Below are 18,382 nucleotides of genomic sequence, written 5' to 3' on the forward strand. Positions count from 1 at the left end.
GACGCTCTAACCAACTGAGCTACCCAGCCGGGGCGATCTTCCTACTTTTTGAGTCATGGAATCAGATCAGAAAAAGGGGAATTTGATGTAATTTAGTCCAAATCTTTTCAGAAAAACAAGGATATGACTCCTATCTTGTGGTCATTTTATTATTTTCTTCTTCTTATGGCTCAGTGTCTTTTTCCCAGGCGTGAAGCAGAGCTGTGATTCCAGCCCTTGTCACCTGCCTCTCAGCAAAACGTTTTCTTTCTGCTGCAAGGTGCTGTTGTGATCAGGGTGTGACTACATTTTCATAGCAGTTCTTGATCCTGCAGAATTGTCATTGCTTATATCCCACAGCTGGTGTGTGGCCTACCCAGCCCATTAGCTTTTCTCTCTGCTCCTCTGAATGCCCGCCTCCCTTCATCGCTTCGGCCAGTTCTTGAATTGCGAGCAGCTCGGAGTAGGGGGTGCTGACCCCCCAAGGCACATGTGGTGATTTGGGGCTGGGGGCTGGCGTGTGGGCAAAACATTTACTAATTGCACGTTTCGTTTTGTTTGTATTAGGAAATATATTTCAGAGGCACGGCTTACAGATGCTCTGCAGGACAAGGCTAACATGAATAGTGAGAGTAGGCAAAGATCAGAAAGGTGGTATGCAGGGGACACCTTTAGGAAACACCGGCCCATGGGCCGAGAACATCATCTTTGGGGTTAAACACAGCTGGGCTTGAGTTTGGGATCCACCAGCTCCGTGACCTTGGCTAAATCAGTCACCGCCCTGATTAAGGGACCTGATGGTCACACCTCTCCCTTCTCTGTGTAGCCTCAGGGACAGTTGTATTCCTTGTAAGTGATTTTCCCTGACATGTGACACCTTCAAAGCCTAGCATGTGACCATTTTTGACAAAGCATTTCAAGGTGTTTTTTTTTAAAAAAAAATGTACATATTTCAACAACTGTTTTTGCCTCTTTAAGTAGAAAAGACCAAGCAAACTGTGACCTTTATTGTCCCGGTCATCGTTAGCGATATGGATCGAGCACATTTTCCTGCAGTGGTATCATAGGGGTTAGACTGGGATCTTTGAACTGTTTGCCCCAAGGTAGGGTTGCAGGTAAAGTACAGGGCGCACAATTAAGTTTGAATTTCAGAGAAACGGCGAATAATTTTTTAGTGTGAGTATGGCCCGTGGAATATTTGGGCATGTAACATGTATCCCCCGTGTTTCAGCTCAGAGAGATTAAGGAACTTGTCCAAGGTCACACAGTACGGCCTGGATTTGAATCTGAGCAGCCTGACGCCAGAGACTGCTGTTGACCTCTCGGCGTTGTTCAGTGTATGTTTGCAGGGAGAGGGGTTGGGGGCTGGGTAAAAAAGGTGACGGGGTTGAGCAAAAAAAAAACAAAACCCAAACCTCATAGACACAGCCAAGGAAGAGCCTGAGGACACCTGATCCTGCTTCCTGCCTCCTGCCTCCGAGCAGGAATTTACTTTTGAGACAGGTCCTTTCCCCACCCAAACAAAAACAAGCCAGGAGACCCAAGGGTCCTGCAGAAAACTTCTCCTGTTTCCGTGAAGAAAGTGGAAAGAGAGAAGCTCCACTAACCTCCCCTCAAGCTGGAGGGCTTTTGAGGTGCGATAGCACTTGGCTTGGTGCTGAGACGGCTGCTGGGGGGGGGGGGGGGATAGCACTTGGCTCGGTGGGGGGGGATAGCACTTGGCTCGGTGCTGAGACGGCTGCTGGGGGGGGGGGATAGCACTTGGCTCGGTGGGGGGGGATAGCACTTGGCTCGGTGCTGAGACGGCTGCTGGGGCGGGGGTCTGACTGGCCTTTGTCTGTTCCAATCCCGTGACCTTTGAAGCAAGGTGCCCGCTCCTGAGCCTCCAGGCTGGGAGCTAGTTTGCAGGGGGCTGAGCTGCAGAAGGCAGGAGTCCGCAGGAAGCCACCTGGCAGAGGTGCTAAGTTGCTGAGTGAGGTGTCACCGTGTGGCTGTTTGCATGCAGGAGTGTACACACACGCACACGCACACGCACGCGGTGTGCACAATAAACCGCCAACCCGCTCGCGTGGGTGGCCGGGCTCTCAAGCCAGCCGAGACTCCTGCGGGGGTGTTGTCATAGGAGCTTGGGAATCAAAGTCTCCCCAACAGCTTGGGGACCTGAGCCCGTGCTGTCTGCGGGGCGTCTGCCGGGTGGTTTCTGCCGCGTGAACGACCTGTCGTCACCCAGAGCTAGCACCCAAGTCACCTCGCTCCCAGGGAAACAAAATAAAATAGGAAAATCACCAGCCCTCGCTTATTTGTGTACCAAAGGGGATTTCCGCGGGGGGAGAACTTTCCACCCCCGAGGGCTGCCGCTCCCTCAGGCCTGGCTGCCCGGCCGGGTCACGGGGACAGCCGGAGCCGAGAGCCGAGAGCCGGGGCGCGGCCCCTTGCGGGAAGCGGGGCGCCCGCTCAGCTGCGGCTGCATTTTGGACACCGCAACGCTGCGCGGTTTCCTAGCCAACCCTTCCCGCTGCCCCGTGAGGGAGGCTGCTGGGCGGGCCGAGAGCCTGCTTTTTCTCTTACAAGAAGCCGAGGTCTCAGGCTCGCCGGGTCAGGGACGGCGGCCCTGTCCCCTCTGTGCACGACGTGCCGGGCGCCACGGCTGCTCTTAGGGTGCTTGTATTTCCTTGGCACCCGGGCCTGGGGTTCCCCCCCCCCAGATCGCTTTTGCTGTGCCTGGAACTGCCACCTGCCACAGCTTGGGAGGTGGATGCTAATGGGACAGTGATTCCTGATACCGAGCTCTCCGGGTGCTGCTCGCCCCACAAGCCGGGGGCCAGTCCCCGCTGACTGGAGCAAAGAGGAACAGGGCAGGGGGGGGAAAGCCACTCCCCCCCACCCCCCCCCGTTAGTGGGGGAGGTTTCACAGCCCCAGCTGACACAGCCCTGCCCTGCCAGGCTCCCCCGTCTGAACGGTCGCGGAGCCTTGACCTTGCTGAGGTGGGGGCGATACCCGTTTTATAGACGTGGAGACTGAGTTCCGTGGCTGCGTGTTAGAATCACATGGGAACTTTTTTTTTTTTAAATAGAGATATAATTCACCTACCATAAAATCCCCCCTTTTAAAGTGTACCTTCAGTCATTTTTAGTATATTCACAGGGTTGTGCAGACATCACCACTATCCAATTCCAGAACATTTTCATTGCCCCGAAGAAGCCCCGTGCCCATTAGCAGCCACTCCCCAAATTCTCTTCTCCCCAGCCCCTGGCAACCACTAGTCTGCTCGCCCACTCTGAACATTTCACATTAACGGCATCTCACAGCGTGTGGCCTGCACACTTCTCCTGGGACCACTGAGCGATTTAATTTCTGTGAAGTGAGGGGTGACGGTGTTCGGCCGCGTGGCGGGGCGGCCCAGCGGCAGGCCCTCGCCCGCCCGGGCACCGGGGCCCTCGTGGAGGGTGCGGCGTTGCAGCGTTCCGCTCTGAGACCTCCTTCCCTCTGCTGGAACCCAGGCCTCCTGGCTCCCGCCCGGCGTTGTTTCCATCACACCGTTCACATGTGATGCAAGGTTTGGCAGAGAGGTGTCCCAGGGTGGGCCCAAGGGGGACGATAAAAACACACGACGGTTTATGGATGTAGAAACATCTCCAAGTGCAATAGAATGGGCCTGAAGGAAGCCCAAGGGAGGGGTCCCCACGTAAAGTAAAAAGGGCATGAAACCGTGGAGAAAATGCTTGTGAATGGGTAAAAAGTTTCCGGAACCTGCAAAAGACTTGAACACGGGGAGGACCTTTCAATAGTGATCTTGTTAAAAATGGCTGGATTTCTGAGCGGCATTCCCAGGAGAACACTGTTGTGGAGTCCTGGGCTCAGTCCCCTGAATCTGAAACTTATAAGCTCCCCCGAGAGAGGATGGTCATGGTTGGAGAAAACACATACCGAGGGTACCTTCCTGGGCTCCCGGGGCACTTGGCTGAGCCCTGAAGCCTGTGAGGGGCTGGTGATTGTACGGATCTGGGTTCGAATACTGGTTCTGCCACTGAATAGCTTAAGTGACTTTGGACAGTGCTTGTTCCCCTTCAGAGCCTTAGGTCTGACACCCGTAAGATCAGGAAAACAGTGCCGATGCTTCAAGAGTGTTGTGAGGGTGACCCAGTGCCTGTCACACTGTCATCCCTGAACTGGCAGCCTCAGCACCGCCTGGGAACTTGGCAGGAATGCAAAGGAGGCCCCTCGCCAGACCACTGAGTCACAGCTCTGGGGGTGTGGCCCGGCAGTCTGTGTTTTAACAAGTCGTCCAGGGCATCCTGATGCACATTCAGGTTGGAGAGCCATTGGCTTAGGAGAGGGTTTTTCAGCCCCGGCACTATTTAAAAAAAAAAAAAAAAGTTTTATTGATTTCAGAGAGAGGAAGGGAGAGGGAGAGATAGAAACATCAATGATGAGAGTCATTGATCGGCTGCCTCCTGCGTGCCCCCTACTGGAGATCAAGCCCCCAACCCAGCCATGTGTCTTGACCAGGAATTGAACCGGCGACCTTTCGGTGCACCAGCTGGGTGCCTTGGCACTATTGATATTTGGGGCTGGAGAATTGTTTGGGAGCAGGGGTGCGGTCATGTGCATGGTAGGATATTGAGCTGAGCAGCACCCCTGGCCTCTACCCACTGGATACTGGTAGCTACTCCTCCCCTCCAAATGGTAACAACCAAAAATGTCTCCAGATGTTGCCAAACATCCTTTGGGGGCCAAAATCGCCCCTTGTTGAGAACCACTAGTTTGGGATAAACTTTTAATGATTTTCTTTGCCTTCTGCAGTCAAACCATCTGAATTGCAATAGGACCAAAGAGGCAGCAAGACCAAGCCTTCCTCACTTCTGTGAGTGTGCGGACATCGTAACCCGATGTCTCGTTATTTAAAAATAGTCGCACCCTTTCAACTTTCTAACAAAATTTTCCCTTGGGTCGCAGCTAAACATGGGCAACCTCAGCCCTGGGGACCCGCGCTCACTCTCCCCCAAGAGCTCGGTAGCTGCCCGTGGGGGTTTTGGTGGAAAGTTTCAGGCTGCCGTGTGTGCAGGGCTTGCTGCCCAGATGCGCGGGCACACGGTGCCCCCACTTCACCTTGGGCTCCTCTCCCGCGAGAGCCGCACAGTTGGTGCCCCCCGCACCCAGCTGCCTCCCGCCACTGCTAATAACCAGAAGAGATCTGTTTTCCTTCGCTGGTGAACTGTCTCTCGTGCCTGGATTCTCTTTCTGCGTGTGACCTGAGCTTAAAGAGATGTCTGAGGCTGGGGGGGGCGGAGCAGCATTCTTGTGCGGTGCCGTGGAGTCGTGTGACCTGGGTTCTAATTCTGCCTGTGCCGCCAACTTGCACAGGAGATGCTGGGGCAAGTCATTCGAGGGCCCGATTGCACTTGTTCCTGCATCTGTACAAGGGAATCTAATCTGTATGAACAGACTTAAAAAAAGTTGTGGTAAAATACATATGATAGAATTTATGGCCTCAACAATTTGAAGTGTTGGTTTAAGGACATTAAGTACATTCGCAGCATTGTGCAGCCGTCTCCACGGCCCATCTCCAGAACTCGTTCGTCACTCCAAACAGAAACTCTGTACCCAGTAAACAGTAACTCACTGCCAGCTAGGGCCACCCCCGCCTGCATCTCTGACCTGATCTCCTTTTCTTCCCTCTGCCCATGATATTCCAGCTCTCAGTTCCTGCAACATGCCAGTAACTCTCCCACCTCAGGGCCTTTGCACCTGCTGTGCTTGGCCGCCTGGCCCCGTGTAGGGAGACATCCCTAGGCCGATCCAGGTAACAAACCATCCTTCCCTGTTACGTGCTTTAAGTTCTCTCTTGCAACCATAGCATCGGAATCACCCTCTGAAAATGCATTGCGGTGTCACCCCTGAAATTTCACAGTGGGGGCCTGGAGCCTGAGAATTTGCATGTCTATGGAGTTCCCTGTTGATGCTGATGGCCTGGTGTGGGGATCCCACTTTGAGATCCCCTGGTGAAGGCAAAAGGGCAGAGAGGGAAAGTATAAGGGATCGCTCCCTCCCTTTGTCATCGGACAAATATTTACTAAGCACTTGCTGCGTGGTAGGCCCTGGGGTAGGCGCTAGAGAGGCGGAGGGTGGCAGGAGAGACCGGTGCCTGCTCCGGAGGGTCTCGGTTTTCCTAACCTCTCATTTCACGGATAGGAGCACGAGCTGTGCCAGGTTATGTGCCAGCCCGAGGCCCACAGCTCCTTCCTTGCAGAGCAGGGAGTTGAATGCTGGGCTCCCGACTTCATCGTAGTCTTTCTTTGCCCATGCGTTTAAAGGGCAGGATGATACTGTTCGGTGCATCTTAGCTGAAAACCATTTTCTGGCTAAATTGAAATTTTCCAAGTGTATTTGTGGGTCAGAATCCCGTAGCTTGTGTGTGAAATTTACCAAATGGGAAAAAAGTATCAAAATCGATGCAACCACTCCCTGATTTCCCATCCAGAGCTGCTCAGCACTGAGCGAGGGTGAAGGTGACAGTAATATCAAGGATTTGGCAAAAATCCATCAGCAGTAAATTGGAGAGGGGTTGGCGGATGTGTTTATAGGCTCTGCGCTTCGTCCTGCAGGTTTTTATGAATTCTTCTCATTCTTGGGTAAATTTCACAGCCGGCGCTCCCCCCCCCCCCCCCCCAGGGTCTGCTCTGTACTGATGCCTCATTTCCTTTCGGATCTTGGAAAGAGTTCTATTGTTTATTTTGAGAAAAAAGGTCTGGGGTGTTTGTTTCCTAAGGAACCTGCTGAAAATTGGGCGTGTGACTTAAACGACACATCCTTTGCGATGATGGACGTAGTCTGTGTCTGCACTGCCCAGTAAGTACAGCGCCCACTCGCCGTGTGTGGCTGTTGAGCACTTGCATGCGGTGAGTGTGGCTGGAGAACTGAATTTTCACTTTGATGGAATTAATTTTTGGTTTTAGAAATGAATATTTAGTTTATTAAAGCAAAAAACCCAACAATACCCCTTTTCTCCATTTTTTGTTTGTTTTGTTAGAGAGTGGAAGGAGGGGAGAGAGAGAAACATCGATGTGAGAGAGACACACGGACTGTGCTGCCTCCTGCAAACACCCTCCCTGGGGCCAGGGATGGAGCCTGCAACCCAGGTACATGCCCTTGACTGGGACTCGAACCCACAACCCTTCAGTTCGTGGGCCGACGCTCTGACCACTGAGCCACACCGGCCAGGGCTTCCTTATGCTTTTAATTCTGCTTACGTACAGTGTTACTCTGTTCACGGAAGCCTGGTAACTTTCTGCAGTCACATAGAAGGTGATTTTGCATAATGTTTGCTTCCGTTGACAATTTAGTGGATTAAACATCTTCAAACAATTAAACTGTATTTATAAATTTGATATGTAGGACTTTTTAAAGTGCTCTGATTGTTAACAGACAAGCCTTCCTGACTACTTATATAGCACAAAGAAATCTAAAAAATTAAACATAAATATGCCGAGCCGTAAGCCAGTTCCTAATAGCGTACATACGTTGAATATAATTTCAACTTAAAATGTATGTCTAAATCAGTTATTCAGGAACACATTTCAAATTAGAATGAAAAAGGCGATAGTTTATTACTCTAAGTGGCCAAATTAAATAAAACATTCAGAGAATATAAAAGAAATACTCCAAATGCACAGTCTCTTTCGTTCAACTGTTACCATTATGGATTTTAATGACCTTAAATATGCCTATTATTCATCCTCGATTTTCCCAGAACTTAAAGATGCTAACTCATTAAGGAAGCTGGTTTATCTCTCACAACTCTGAGCTTAAATTCTAAGGAGGTGTTTCGGGGTTCAGTTCTCTGGTTGCCTGCGATCACGTCGTGAGCAGTAGGGGTGTTTCCTGGATTCTTAGTGGTACGTGTACCCCATGTGCGCCCTAACCCTGTGTACACGCCCACCGTGTGGATTTCTTACGTGCTTTTGATTAATATGTTTACCTGCAGGTAGCTGCCTGTGCTGGAGACGGAACAGGCTTCCACACCCGGGCCCCGGGGCCCACCCGGGCCCTGCCTTTAGTGCTCACGTGGTTCTTTCCTTGATGCATCTGGTCCTCCTTGACTTCTGGAATCTTCGTTTTATTTTCCCTATAGTTCAGGCTGTGGGCTAAAAGGCAACAGATTGCTTAGGGCAGACCCTCCACAGATGTTGTGGCTGCTCCATGGATGTAGCTCTCGGCCCCCCAGCTGCCCAGGGGCCGCAGGCATGGCCTCTGGGACCTTCTGCCCGGCTGTGCCCCAGCCACGCCTCCTCCGCACAGAGCCTGTCCACAGGCTTAAAATTTTTTTTTTTTTTTACAACTCTGTGTCACTTGCCTGGAGGCATCAGGGTTGAAAATACATATAGGTGCAAAGCCTTACCCGTTGGTATTTCCCTGCACAGCGTGGTCCCTGGTGAATGATTAAGAGGGGAGCAGAAAGGCGAACAGTGGGAAGTAATTTAGACCGACCTTTGCTCCCCTAAAGCCAGCCCTGGGCAAAAGTGTGTTATTATTTATTAACCTTTTTTGCAGGCCCCACCTCGATCCAAAAAGGTTTTTGGTTGGGAGCGGTTACAGCCGGGGACAGGGCTCAGTTTGCCTGAGGTCGCCCTGCAGTTTTGCTCCCCGCTCCCCTCCCCTTCCCCTTTCCCTTCCTTTCGGGGAGCCTGGGTCCTAATGCATCACTCCGCCCTCTCTGGGGGCTTCAGCCCCTCGACTCATTCATTTAATCAGATCTCCTAATTGGCGCTGTGGTAGGTGAAGAAACCCAAGGCGGTGGTTCTGGACTTTTTCCCTTTGTTAGGACTGCCTGGGGACCTTGTTTAAAATAAATGAGGAGAGAAGCCCCCTGTCCCCAAGGGTCCTTGATTCCGCATGTGTGGGTCTGGGGGCAGCCGGGGCTCAGCGTGGGTATGCTTAGGGGTTTCTGCTGTGGGCTCAAGTTCAGCAGCTGTAAAGTGTGTGATGCGCAAACAAGAACCGGGACAGGCTTGGGGGCAACCTCAGCCCCTGCTTGTTACCCTTGTCACCAGAGGCAAGTTCCATTGTCACTCTGCGCCTCCATTGTCTCCTAAACGGGCTCTTAGCCCTTAGAATGCATATGACAAATGATATTAATGAAGCACTTAGCACAGAGCCTGGCACATAGTAGGTGCTCAGTAAGCTTAGTATTACTGGTAATAGTTTATTGAGAAGAGCGTCATTAACACACCTAAAGCAGTAGGCACAGGGCTGGCAAATCCAAACGATTAAGAAATGTTAGTTTCATTATTACAAACATAATAATGCAATACAACATAAAATTGTTATATCTCAAATTATGTATTACGTCTATGAGTTCTTATATATTCTACAGTATATAGGTAGACTGTAGGCGATGGCATAAATAGTAACGTTATAATAATGGTTATGCGAGGAAGCTACCAGTGGGCCCAGCATCTAGGAGGATCTCATGACCCCGTGAGCTCTTTTCTCCTGTTTGTAATGTTTAGTAGCAGTTGTCATGCAAAGGAAAGGAAAAGCCACCAGCAGCATCGAGGGCTTTCCCCAAAGGAGGGGGCCCTGGGTGGTTTCCGGCAGAGGGGCCCGGCCTGCCCCTCATTCCAGCATCCCGGGGGCCAGCCCCGGACCGGTGGGGTGCTGTGTGCTTCTGCCCGCGGGATCCGGCTCTAACTGGGACCCGCAGGGAGAGAGGAAGGGCCGCCCTCCAGGCCTCCAGCCCTCGGATGCAAATCGGCAGGTTACTTGAGACGACGCTGGCGAGTCAAGTCATTGTCCCCTGTCAGCTGGCCCTCCCTGCGCCAGGGCTGTTATGGCAATGGTCGCCCTGGCAACCACCAGGCGTGGGGTGCTGGCTGCGGCTGCGGCCCTGATTTCCTCACCCCGCCTGCTCCGAGAACCCCAGAGCCTGTGGCCACAGGGCCAGGGGCCCCGGTTCTGGACGTGCCGAGCCGCCTGGAGAAGGAGTTGGGTTTATGGGTAGAGACCTGCGCCCTCCCCACCATGGTGCTGGTTTATTGAACGACCAAGAAAAATGTCTTGAGCATTTACTGTACGCAAGGGGTGGGGGGGTGGGGGACAGGCAAAGCCCAAGCTCTTTTAAGCTAACGTTCCCATGGGGGTGTGTGGTGGTGGTGATGGGGGAGCGTAACCATGGAAACCAATAAACAGGATAATTTGTGGGATAGTGATGAGTGCTAACCAAGGGAAAAAAGCAGGGTGCCGTGATGGTGACACCGGGGGTGATTGGGAAGGGATGACACGGGAAGGATAGGAAAGTGCCATTTATGCCCAGAGCTGGTGGGAGAGAGCTCTGGGCAGCAGGAAGGGGTGCAAAGGCCAGACCCTGTGGGTTTCATGGCTTTGAACTCAGCTGCACCCCAGTACCTGCTAAAGACAAGGCAGCAATGACCCGGTGCTCGCTGCCAGGCAGCCCTGAGGGCCACAGAAGGTCCTGGAGGTGCCTCTTCATCCCTGTGACTATGAGGTCAGTTATGTCACATTCCTGAGCCTCAGTTTCCTCCTGCGTGAGATGGGTGGGAGATGCGAACCTCCCCTTGGCAATGCCCTGAGGTTTACAGAGGAGATGCTTTGCTCACTAGAAGGTTCACAAACTTGGCTCTAGTTTTTGTGTGTGTGTGATTTTTTTTTTTTTTTTAAACAGCACCTAAATGGTGATGGTTTTGGGGCTCCAGCAAACCAAACCCCAGGGGCTTGCCCATGGTTTCTAGGCTTACCTTGGTTTAGAGTCTGAGCGAGAGGTTCCTGGTTTCACGTTAGAGATTTCAGACATGATTGTATTATTTCTAGTTCTGTCACATGTCTTGACTCTAAACATTTTTGTTTGTTTGTTTGGGCTGCTAAATTTACCATCCTGCTAACACAGGGCCCAGTAATAAGGCCCTGAGGATGCCCAGATCCAGGAGGCCCTGAACACTTCCCCCTCGGCCTGGAAGGTGCGAGGCTGCCCCCTGGTGTGAACACGGAGAACTTCGCCACCGGGTCCCTGCTCCCTGAGGCCTGGGTTCCTCCTGACCCCAGGCCCAGGGGACCTTATTTGTACCCAAGCAGTACAGGGGCAGGGGGTGGGCTCAGCGTGGATGTGCTATTTCCAGAAGCCCTGTGGTGGTGGGTGTTTTTTTTCCCACTTGAAGATGGAACCTTTGGACTCTTTACCATTGAGCTCTGCATGGACTGGAGTTGAGGGTGACCTAAAAATAAATTAGGACACCTGGCAGGGGGACGCACCACCAAGGCAGGCCCTTTTCTAATTGTGCGTCTCAACCTTGACCTCCAGGCTGTTTGGACCCTCCGCTTCAGCAGAGAGCTATTGTGAAGAGGGCACAGGACTGGGAATCAGATCCTGAGTTCAAATTCCGGCCCTGGGGCCTCTTTAGTCCTATGACCTTGGGCATGATTCCAACGCTTCTGAGCCTCAGTTTCCCCATAGGTAGAATGTTATTAACAGTCTGGCATGCACTTCAGCATTGTCATGATGCTCTTATAAGGAACTGTTTTAGAAATAATGTAATTAGTGATGTAAGGGGACTAAGCTAAATGCACGAAATCCCCCCAGTGCCGAGGTCGGTGCCTTCTGTGGCGAGGAATATGCTTTTTCTTAACTGGGGGGAAGAGAAAAGCTAGTACTTTTGTAAAATAGGACAAAAATGATTTACTTGAAAAATGAAAGGCACCAAAAAACTCAAGCAAAATACAAGCCTTATTTTGAAAATATTCGATTCAAGGGACATAATTACTCTGCCAATTAGCTACCCAGGGGTCTGAATGCTCGCAGTTTCTGTACCTGACCCGAAGGGGGCCACACCTGCAATAGCCCTGCCTCTGGGAGAGAGGGTGGGTAGTTAATTTTGTGTCCCTAGTTCTTTGTATTTAGAAAGCACCTAGATAGAGCTTTAAATGAATCAGTGAGAGCCTCTCTTGGAATAACGCAGACCTCCCATCGTTACCATCCTGTGATCAAGGAACGGGGCCCTGGGCGAGGCTGTTCTTTCATCCCGCATCCTGGGTGCCCAGGCTGAACCCTGGCTGCCCTTCTGCTCTGGCTCCCGACCTTTGGCCTCGTGATTCGTGTCTGCGTATCTGTCTTGTCGGCCCCCCTGGGAGCCCCTTCAGGCCTGCGCCGGTGCAGGCTGCTGTTTGAATTTGCAGGGCCCTGGACGAGGCCTCTACCCCGGAGCTGCTCGGTAAATGTGCACAGGAGCCTGCAGAGGGCGCTGCCCCCTGGCTCCCGGAACGGGGTTGCTGCCCTCGCTTTGTTGCCCAGGGATCTGGGTGCTTAAGCTTGTCTGAGAAATAAACTGCTTTTGTTACATAATTCAGAGAGGAGACGGAGGTCGCTCACGTTTGCCTGACTCTCAGGATCATTGGGGTGCTTGTGTTTTTAGTTTCCTGGGCCTTCCCCGGATTTACTGATGGGCCTGGAAGGGTGATTTTTAACAAACACCATCAGGTAATTCTGTTGGTCAGGAACTTGGGGAAGGAGGGAACTAACACGGAACGTTATCTAGACCCTTGGGAGAGCTGCTTCCTCCTCGGCCCTCAGTTTCCTCATCTATAAAACGCGGCTCTTGTTGGGATTATCGTGAAGGTTACGTGAAATAATGTATACGAAGTGCTTAGCAGAATACCTGGAATATACACTAGGTATCGTTTATATATTATATGTATTTAAAATGTATTTGATAAAATGGCCGATACTGTGTATGACCCACATATCTTTATTGCTGGCAAATATCTGATTTTCATGAGATTTGTAACTTATTACCATATAGGTAATTCAGGCTTATAGAAAAAGAAACCTTACCTATAATACCCAGAGGTACAGTTGCTAACATTTTGGAGCATTTCTTTCTAGTATGTGTGTGTGTACACAGTAAATATATATTATACGTATATTATATATTATATACCCATTAGAATATAGTTGACATATATGTGTATGAGTGTATATAATACATATTAAATATATATTGCATCATATATGTATGCATATGTATAATATATGCGAATAACACACATGTATAGTATGATATATATTTAATATATATTCTACATATTATTTTGTGTATATATATGTATACACACATATACACACATTCATTTTATATTCAGAAAGCAGGATTATACTGTACCTGTTGTCTTGGCTGCTGTGTTTTCTCACTTGACAGTAGACGTGACATCTTTTATATGTCAATAAATAAGAGTTTGTTAGACGTGGGCTTAAATACTGATTCATCCACTTAGTTGCTTGATGACCTTGGGCAAGTTAGTTAACCTTTCTGGGCCTCAATTTTCCCATTTGTTAAATGGGGCAATAATTGTTTCTCTCTGGCAGTGTCGCTGTGCGGATTAAGTAGGTAATTCATGAAAAGTGCCTCTCACAGCATTGACTCAGAGAGAGCCGCTGTTAGCTGGCAACCACCAGTCTTGGGGTCCCGGTGTTGGGGGGAGGCTGCTGAGTCCCAGGGTCCCCATTTGCTTCTCAGCCTCTGCCCAGTCCGGTTTCATGCTCGGGACAGTTTTCTGGGTTTTTTTGCAGCTCAGACTAGCTGTGCTCATTTTCTGAAAGGTGATTCTTGGTTCCCTTCGTCTCCAGGGGAAGACCTGGACCCGAGGCTGCCCTCCCCGCCTGTCTTCCCCACTCCATCTGCGTCCTGAACCCATCCCTCTCTCCCCCATTGCTAATGCATCGCGGTAGGGGTGCCCCGTGATTCCGGCTCCTGGCACGGATAGGTCTCAACGTGACCTTGGAAACGCCCCTCCAGAATGCAAGCATCCCTTCAACAACTAGTTAGAAAGCAGTGTTCGTTTGAGGGGAGGATTCAGCTTGTCTTCTGCGCAGTTAGCGCCTGTGATGCCTCAGCAGGCCCGTGCGGAAAGGTGATGCACACCCATTTTACAGATGAGAAAATAGAGGCGCGGGGAGCTGCTGTGACTTGCCCGAAGGCTCAGAACTGGAATTCAGATCCTTGCTCCTCCCACAATGCCCAGAAGGTGTCCCAAGATGAGCGAGACCCTCTCTGCCCTTGAGGGGCCGATGCCCACCGTTTGGATTCCCGGTTCAGTGGGGAGGACCCGTGAACAACTCCGAAGTACAGCAGGCCAGTAAAGAGGGGGCTCTGGGGTCCCGCCCTGGCTCCCTGACTTGAAGGGTCCTGTGGATCTGGGCAGCCTCCCAGCCGGCATTGTTGCGTGGACTAAAAAAATGAACAAACACACCGAGGGCCTGTCCCGCCGCGCCAGGCACGCCGCACGCATCTGCTAAACGGTGGCTGCTCTTCGAAAAAGTGCTCTATCCGTAGCTGACAGAGATGCCCCCAGCAGGCATCACAGAGCTGCTCGCATCGTGGGCTTTTGACCCTGGCATCAAAGGGATCCCTCAAGCAGAAGATCGAAAAGAAAGGCCGCTGGGGGAGCTGACGGGAAAGGTCCTCGGGGCACCCTCCCGGGTGGAGAGTCAGCTGCAGGAACACGCGCAGGGCGAGGTACCATTTATGTGGGAAAACCCAGCCCCAGGCGTAAAACCACCCTGCGGTTTCTGCGTGGAGGTGCCCAGCGCGTGGGAAATGGTCCAGAAGGACGGACTGACCCGCAGGCTCCTCCACCGCCCCGGGGAGAGGGCGCGGGGCGTGGGACTGGCCAGGGGGGGCTTTGCGCGTATCTGAGATGCTCCAGCTTCTTCACGAGGAAAATACATACATGTGCTTATTAGCTGATTAAAGTAAATTGAAATAACATCATCCCGTGTGCACTTCGGGGGCTTTGGGGGTGTCTCTGCGCTGCTTTTCTTGTGCCCCTTCCTGCAGCTGGCGTTGCTACTTTTGGCATAACTCGCGGGAGAGCCGAGGGCGCTTTCCTCTCCCTGGCCCCGCATCGCCAGGTGGACTCAGCCCGCCCGGCTTCCGAAGTGTCTGTTGGTTTGTGCCTACGGCCTGCGACCTAAGGTTCAGATGGTACAGGGGGTTAAATGCCCCCCCCGTCCCCCCTCTTCCCTTCCCCAGCGTGCTGGGGATCCTTCTGGAAAGCGGCTGCGTTTACGGAGAGGGAGAGCTGGTGACGTTCCCCACGTGGATGGGAGAGTGTTTAAGTTTGTTCATCAGCGTGTCTCGGAGGCGGGCCTGTCCTGGTGCGGAGCCCACGTCCCCGGCACGGGCCGGGCGTGTGCGTGGACCCTCGTGTATGCGGGTCCGGGCGTGTGCGTGGACCCTCGTGTATGCGGGTCCGGGCGTGTGCGTGGACCCTCGTGTATGCGGGTCCGGGCGTGTGCGTGGACCCTCGTGTATGCGGGTCCGGGCGTGTGCGTGGACCCTCGTGTATGCGGGTCCGGGCGTGTGCGTGGACCCTCGTGTATGCGGGTCCGGGCGTGTGCGTGGACCCTCGTGTATGCGGGTCCGGGCGTGTGCGTGGACACTCGTGTATGCGGGTCCGGGCGTGTGCGTGGACCCTCGTGTATGCGGGTCCGGGCGTGTGCGTGGACACTCGTGTATGCGCCTTCCACTGATGGCCCCTCAGGGTGTTCGCAGCCTCTCCCGTTGCAAACAACTGTAAGAAACGTCCCGCGACGCGGTCCTTGTGCGCGGGACACGGCGTCTGCAGGGTGAGGCCTAGAAGCGGGCTCGCTGGCCCAGGGACACGAGCGGCGGAAATGTAGCGTTTGCAGCCCAGAGGCCCCCGCTGAAGCGGCACCGACGCGCGCCCCCCTCCCGTGGAGGATGGAGTTGGACGGGGCTCGGGCGGGGAGGGGACAGTGGGGAGATTCTCGCCTGTCTCCCTCGTGGCAGTGCCTCTGACGCGTGTCCTGTGTGTCTCTGCAGAGCAAGCTGGTGAAGTACTTCAGCCGGCAGCTGTCCTGCAAAAAGAAGGTGGCCCTGCAGGAGCGCAACGCCGAGCTGGACGGCTTCCCCCAGCTCCGCCACTGGTTCCGAATCGTCGACGTGCGCAAGGAAGTCCTGGAGGTGACCGGAGGCGGCCCCTGCCCTCTGCCCCTTCCCGGCCAGCAGCCAGTCTCTCAGGCAGTGGGGTTTGGGCTGTGCCTGGCACATAGTAGGCCCTCAATAAGTATGTATTGCATGAAGGCATCAGAGATCCTCTCTGGATGGGTCATTAGGAGCCACCCAGTTCAGCCCTGCCACTCATTAACTCGGTCCCTTTGACCAAATCACTTTGCCTCTGAGACCAGCTCCGTCCAGCAGAGTTTTCTGCTGTGATGGAAATATATATTTTTTATTTTAATTTTTAAAATGTGTGGGTTTTTAAAATTGGTTTTAGAGAGGAAAGGAGAGGGAGAGAGAGAGAGAAACATTGATGTGAGAGGGAAACATCGATCGGCTCCCTCCTGCACGCCCCCTACTGGGGATCAAGCTCGCAACCTGGGCACGTGCCCCGACCGGAATCGAACTGGTGACCTCTCGTGCACAGACAATGCTTAACAAACAGCCACATCAGCCAGGGCTGTGATGGAAATATTCAATATCTGTGCTGTCCGATGCTGTAGCACCAGCCACATGTAGCTCTTGGGCACTTGAATTGTGGTTAGTGCGTGTGACCGAGGAACTGAATTTTTAATCGTATTTAATGTTAATTCACGTGCCCAGGGACCACCATATTGGACGCTGCAGTCTTAGGGAGTTAGTTTTCTCATCTGTTAAATGGGACGATGACTGTCCCCTCCTCGGAAGTAGCTGGCATGTAAAATGCGATGGTCCATATACAGTGTTCAGCTCGTACCCTGGCACCTACTAGCACTCAGTCAGTGTCAGCTCAGTAGTATTATTGCTGCTGTTGAAAACTTTGGAAGTAGCAGGTTCTCTGCTGGCAAAACAGAATCAGCACACGTGCCGTCTTGTGTCCGTTCTCTAGGAATGAGCACATCCCTGAGGTCTCTAGGATGGTGGGATTTCCTTACCTTCTCAGATCCCAGGGCCTCGCTGTTTCCAGCAACTGGGCCTCACCCTTCCTGATAAAACCAGCTCACGTCGAATCTTTGGTGCCAGGCATTGTGCAGAGGGCTTTCCATGCAGGATCTCAAGTGCTGACATTGTTCAGGTCCTCACCACAGCCTTTTGACGTAGGTCCGACTACCATCCCCATTGTGCAGAGCAGTAAACTGAGGCTCAGAGATGAAGGGTCTTGTTTCACTAGTGAGTGGGTGGGGCTGGTAGGAGATAAAAAGCACCATCTTCTCCCCATTTCCCTGTTGCCAGGGCTGCCCTGATCTGGGGAAAAGAGGGGGTGCTCCCTACCTGCAGGGCCATATATCAGTTCTCAGGGGGCTCCTTGCTTCCTCCTTGAAGCGGCCTGGAAGATTCTTTTTCACCTTCTGTCTGTTTCAGACCTTGTCTGGATGTGATCTCGCCTGAACCCACCAGGTCTAACAATCCTGAGCTAGACGCACCCCCGCACATTCTCCCCCCCCGCTCACATGCACACCAGACAGGGTGTGAGTCTCTGTTCCTTTATTTCATTCCCAGGATGGCAGTTTTGTGTGAATATCCTTAACAGGAAAGGCCCCAGATAAATACAGTTAGTACATTTTACCTGCATGGCCCTGTGTGCTTTTCCGAAGCTTTTGGGACCATTTATTTATCCAACGAGACGAACAAGGCAGAGGCAACTCTTCCAGACCAAGGGCTGAAAAACTGGTGGCCTCAAGCTGTATCTGATGCACACACATTTTTTCTGCTTGGCTGCTAATGGTGTTCAAATTTTTTTTTGAGCCAATATTTAAAAGTTGAGTTTGCATAAAACCCCAGATCTCCGGCTTCTCTTGAAAAATTGGCCTTGCTTACCACGCTGAACTGAATTCCTGGCGGGTGGCAATGAGCTGCCTCCTGCTCCCTGTCCCACAGGCTCCCAAGTTTCGCAGCTTTGCTCATTTATATTTGCCTTGCCTGCAGGTGCCCAAGCCGCCAGCCCGGGGGTGAGGTGGGGTGCCCGCTCTCCGTCTGCAGCTCTCATGCGTGCCCACCAGAGGTCCCCTTTCTCTGGAGGAACTAGAAGTAGGGAGAAAGCTCCGAGGATAGACTGCTTGGGTTTGAACTTACTTGCTGTGTGACCTTGGGCCAGTGTTCTAACCTCTGTGCATTTTAGTGTCCTAGCTGCAGACTAATGATGATGATGAAAGTACCTACTTTATGTGGTCTTTCTTTTTAAAAGAAAATTCAAGAAAAGTGCTTAAAACGGTGCTACATCCATTTCTATTATGATTATTATTAATTATTTTATCCAGCAGCAGTGCATCTGCTCTTTTGGCCCAGGTTGGTTAAGGCTTTCTCCATTTTTGGTGTCATTTCTTTTGTGATTTTTTTTTTTTTTGGTATGTGTGACCTCAGACTTCAGCGTAAATTGAATATTTGGGGGGGGGGG

At 52.1% G+C, this 18,382-nt stretch overlaps 1 protein-coding gene across 1 annotated transcript in view; it reads left to right on the forward strand.

The window, feature by feature from the left end:
• The window catches only part of KSR2 (kinase suppressor of ras 2), a gene marked incomplete at both ends in the record, with an annotated part of 167,230 nt that overhangs the window by 21,710 nt on the left and 127,138 nt on the right, over positions 1 to 18,382 (forward strand). Inside the window, one exon of the mRNA XM_081123025.1 lies at positions 15,832 to 15,972. Coding sequence (XP_080979151.1) covers positions 15,832 to 15,972 — 141 coding nt within the window. The remainder of the gene's footprint in view (positions 1 to 15,831; positions 15,973 to 18,382) is intronic.

This window comes from Miniopterus schreibersii (genome assembly GCF_964146895.1).
Source record: "Miniopterus schreibersii genome assembly, chromosome: 20".
Classification (NCBI taxonomy): Eukaryota; Metazoa; Chordata; class Mammalia; order Chiroptera; family Miniopteridae; genus Miniopterus; species Miniopterus schreibersii.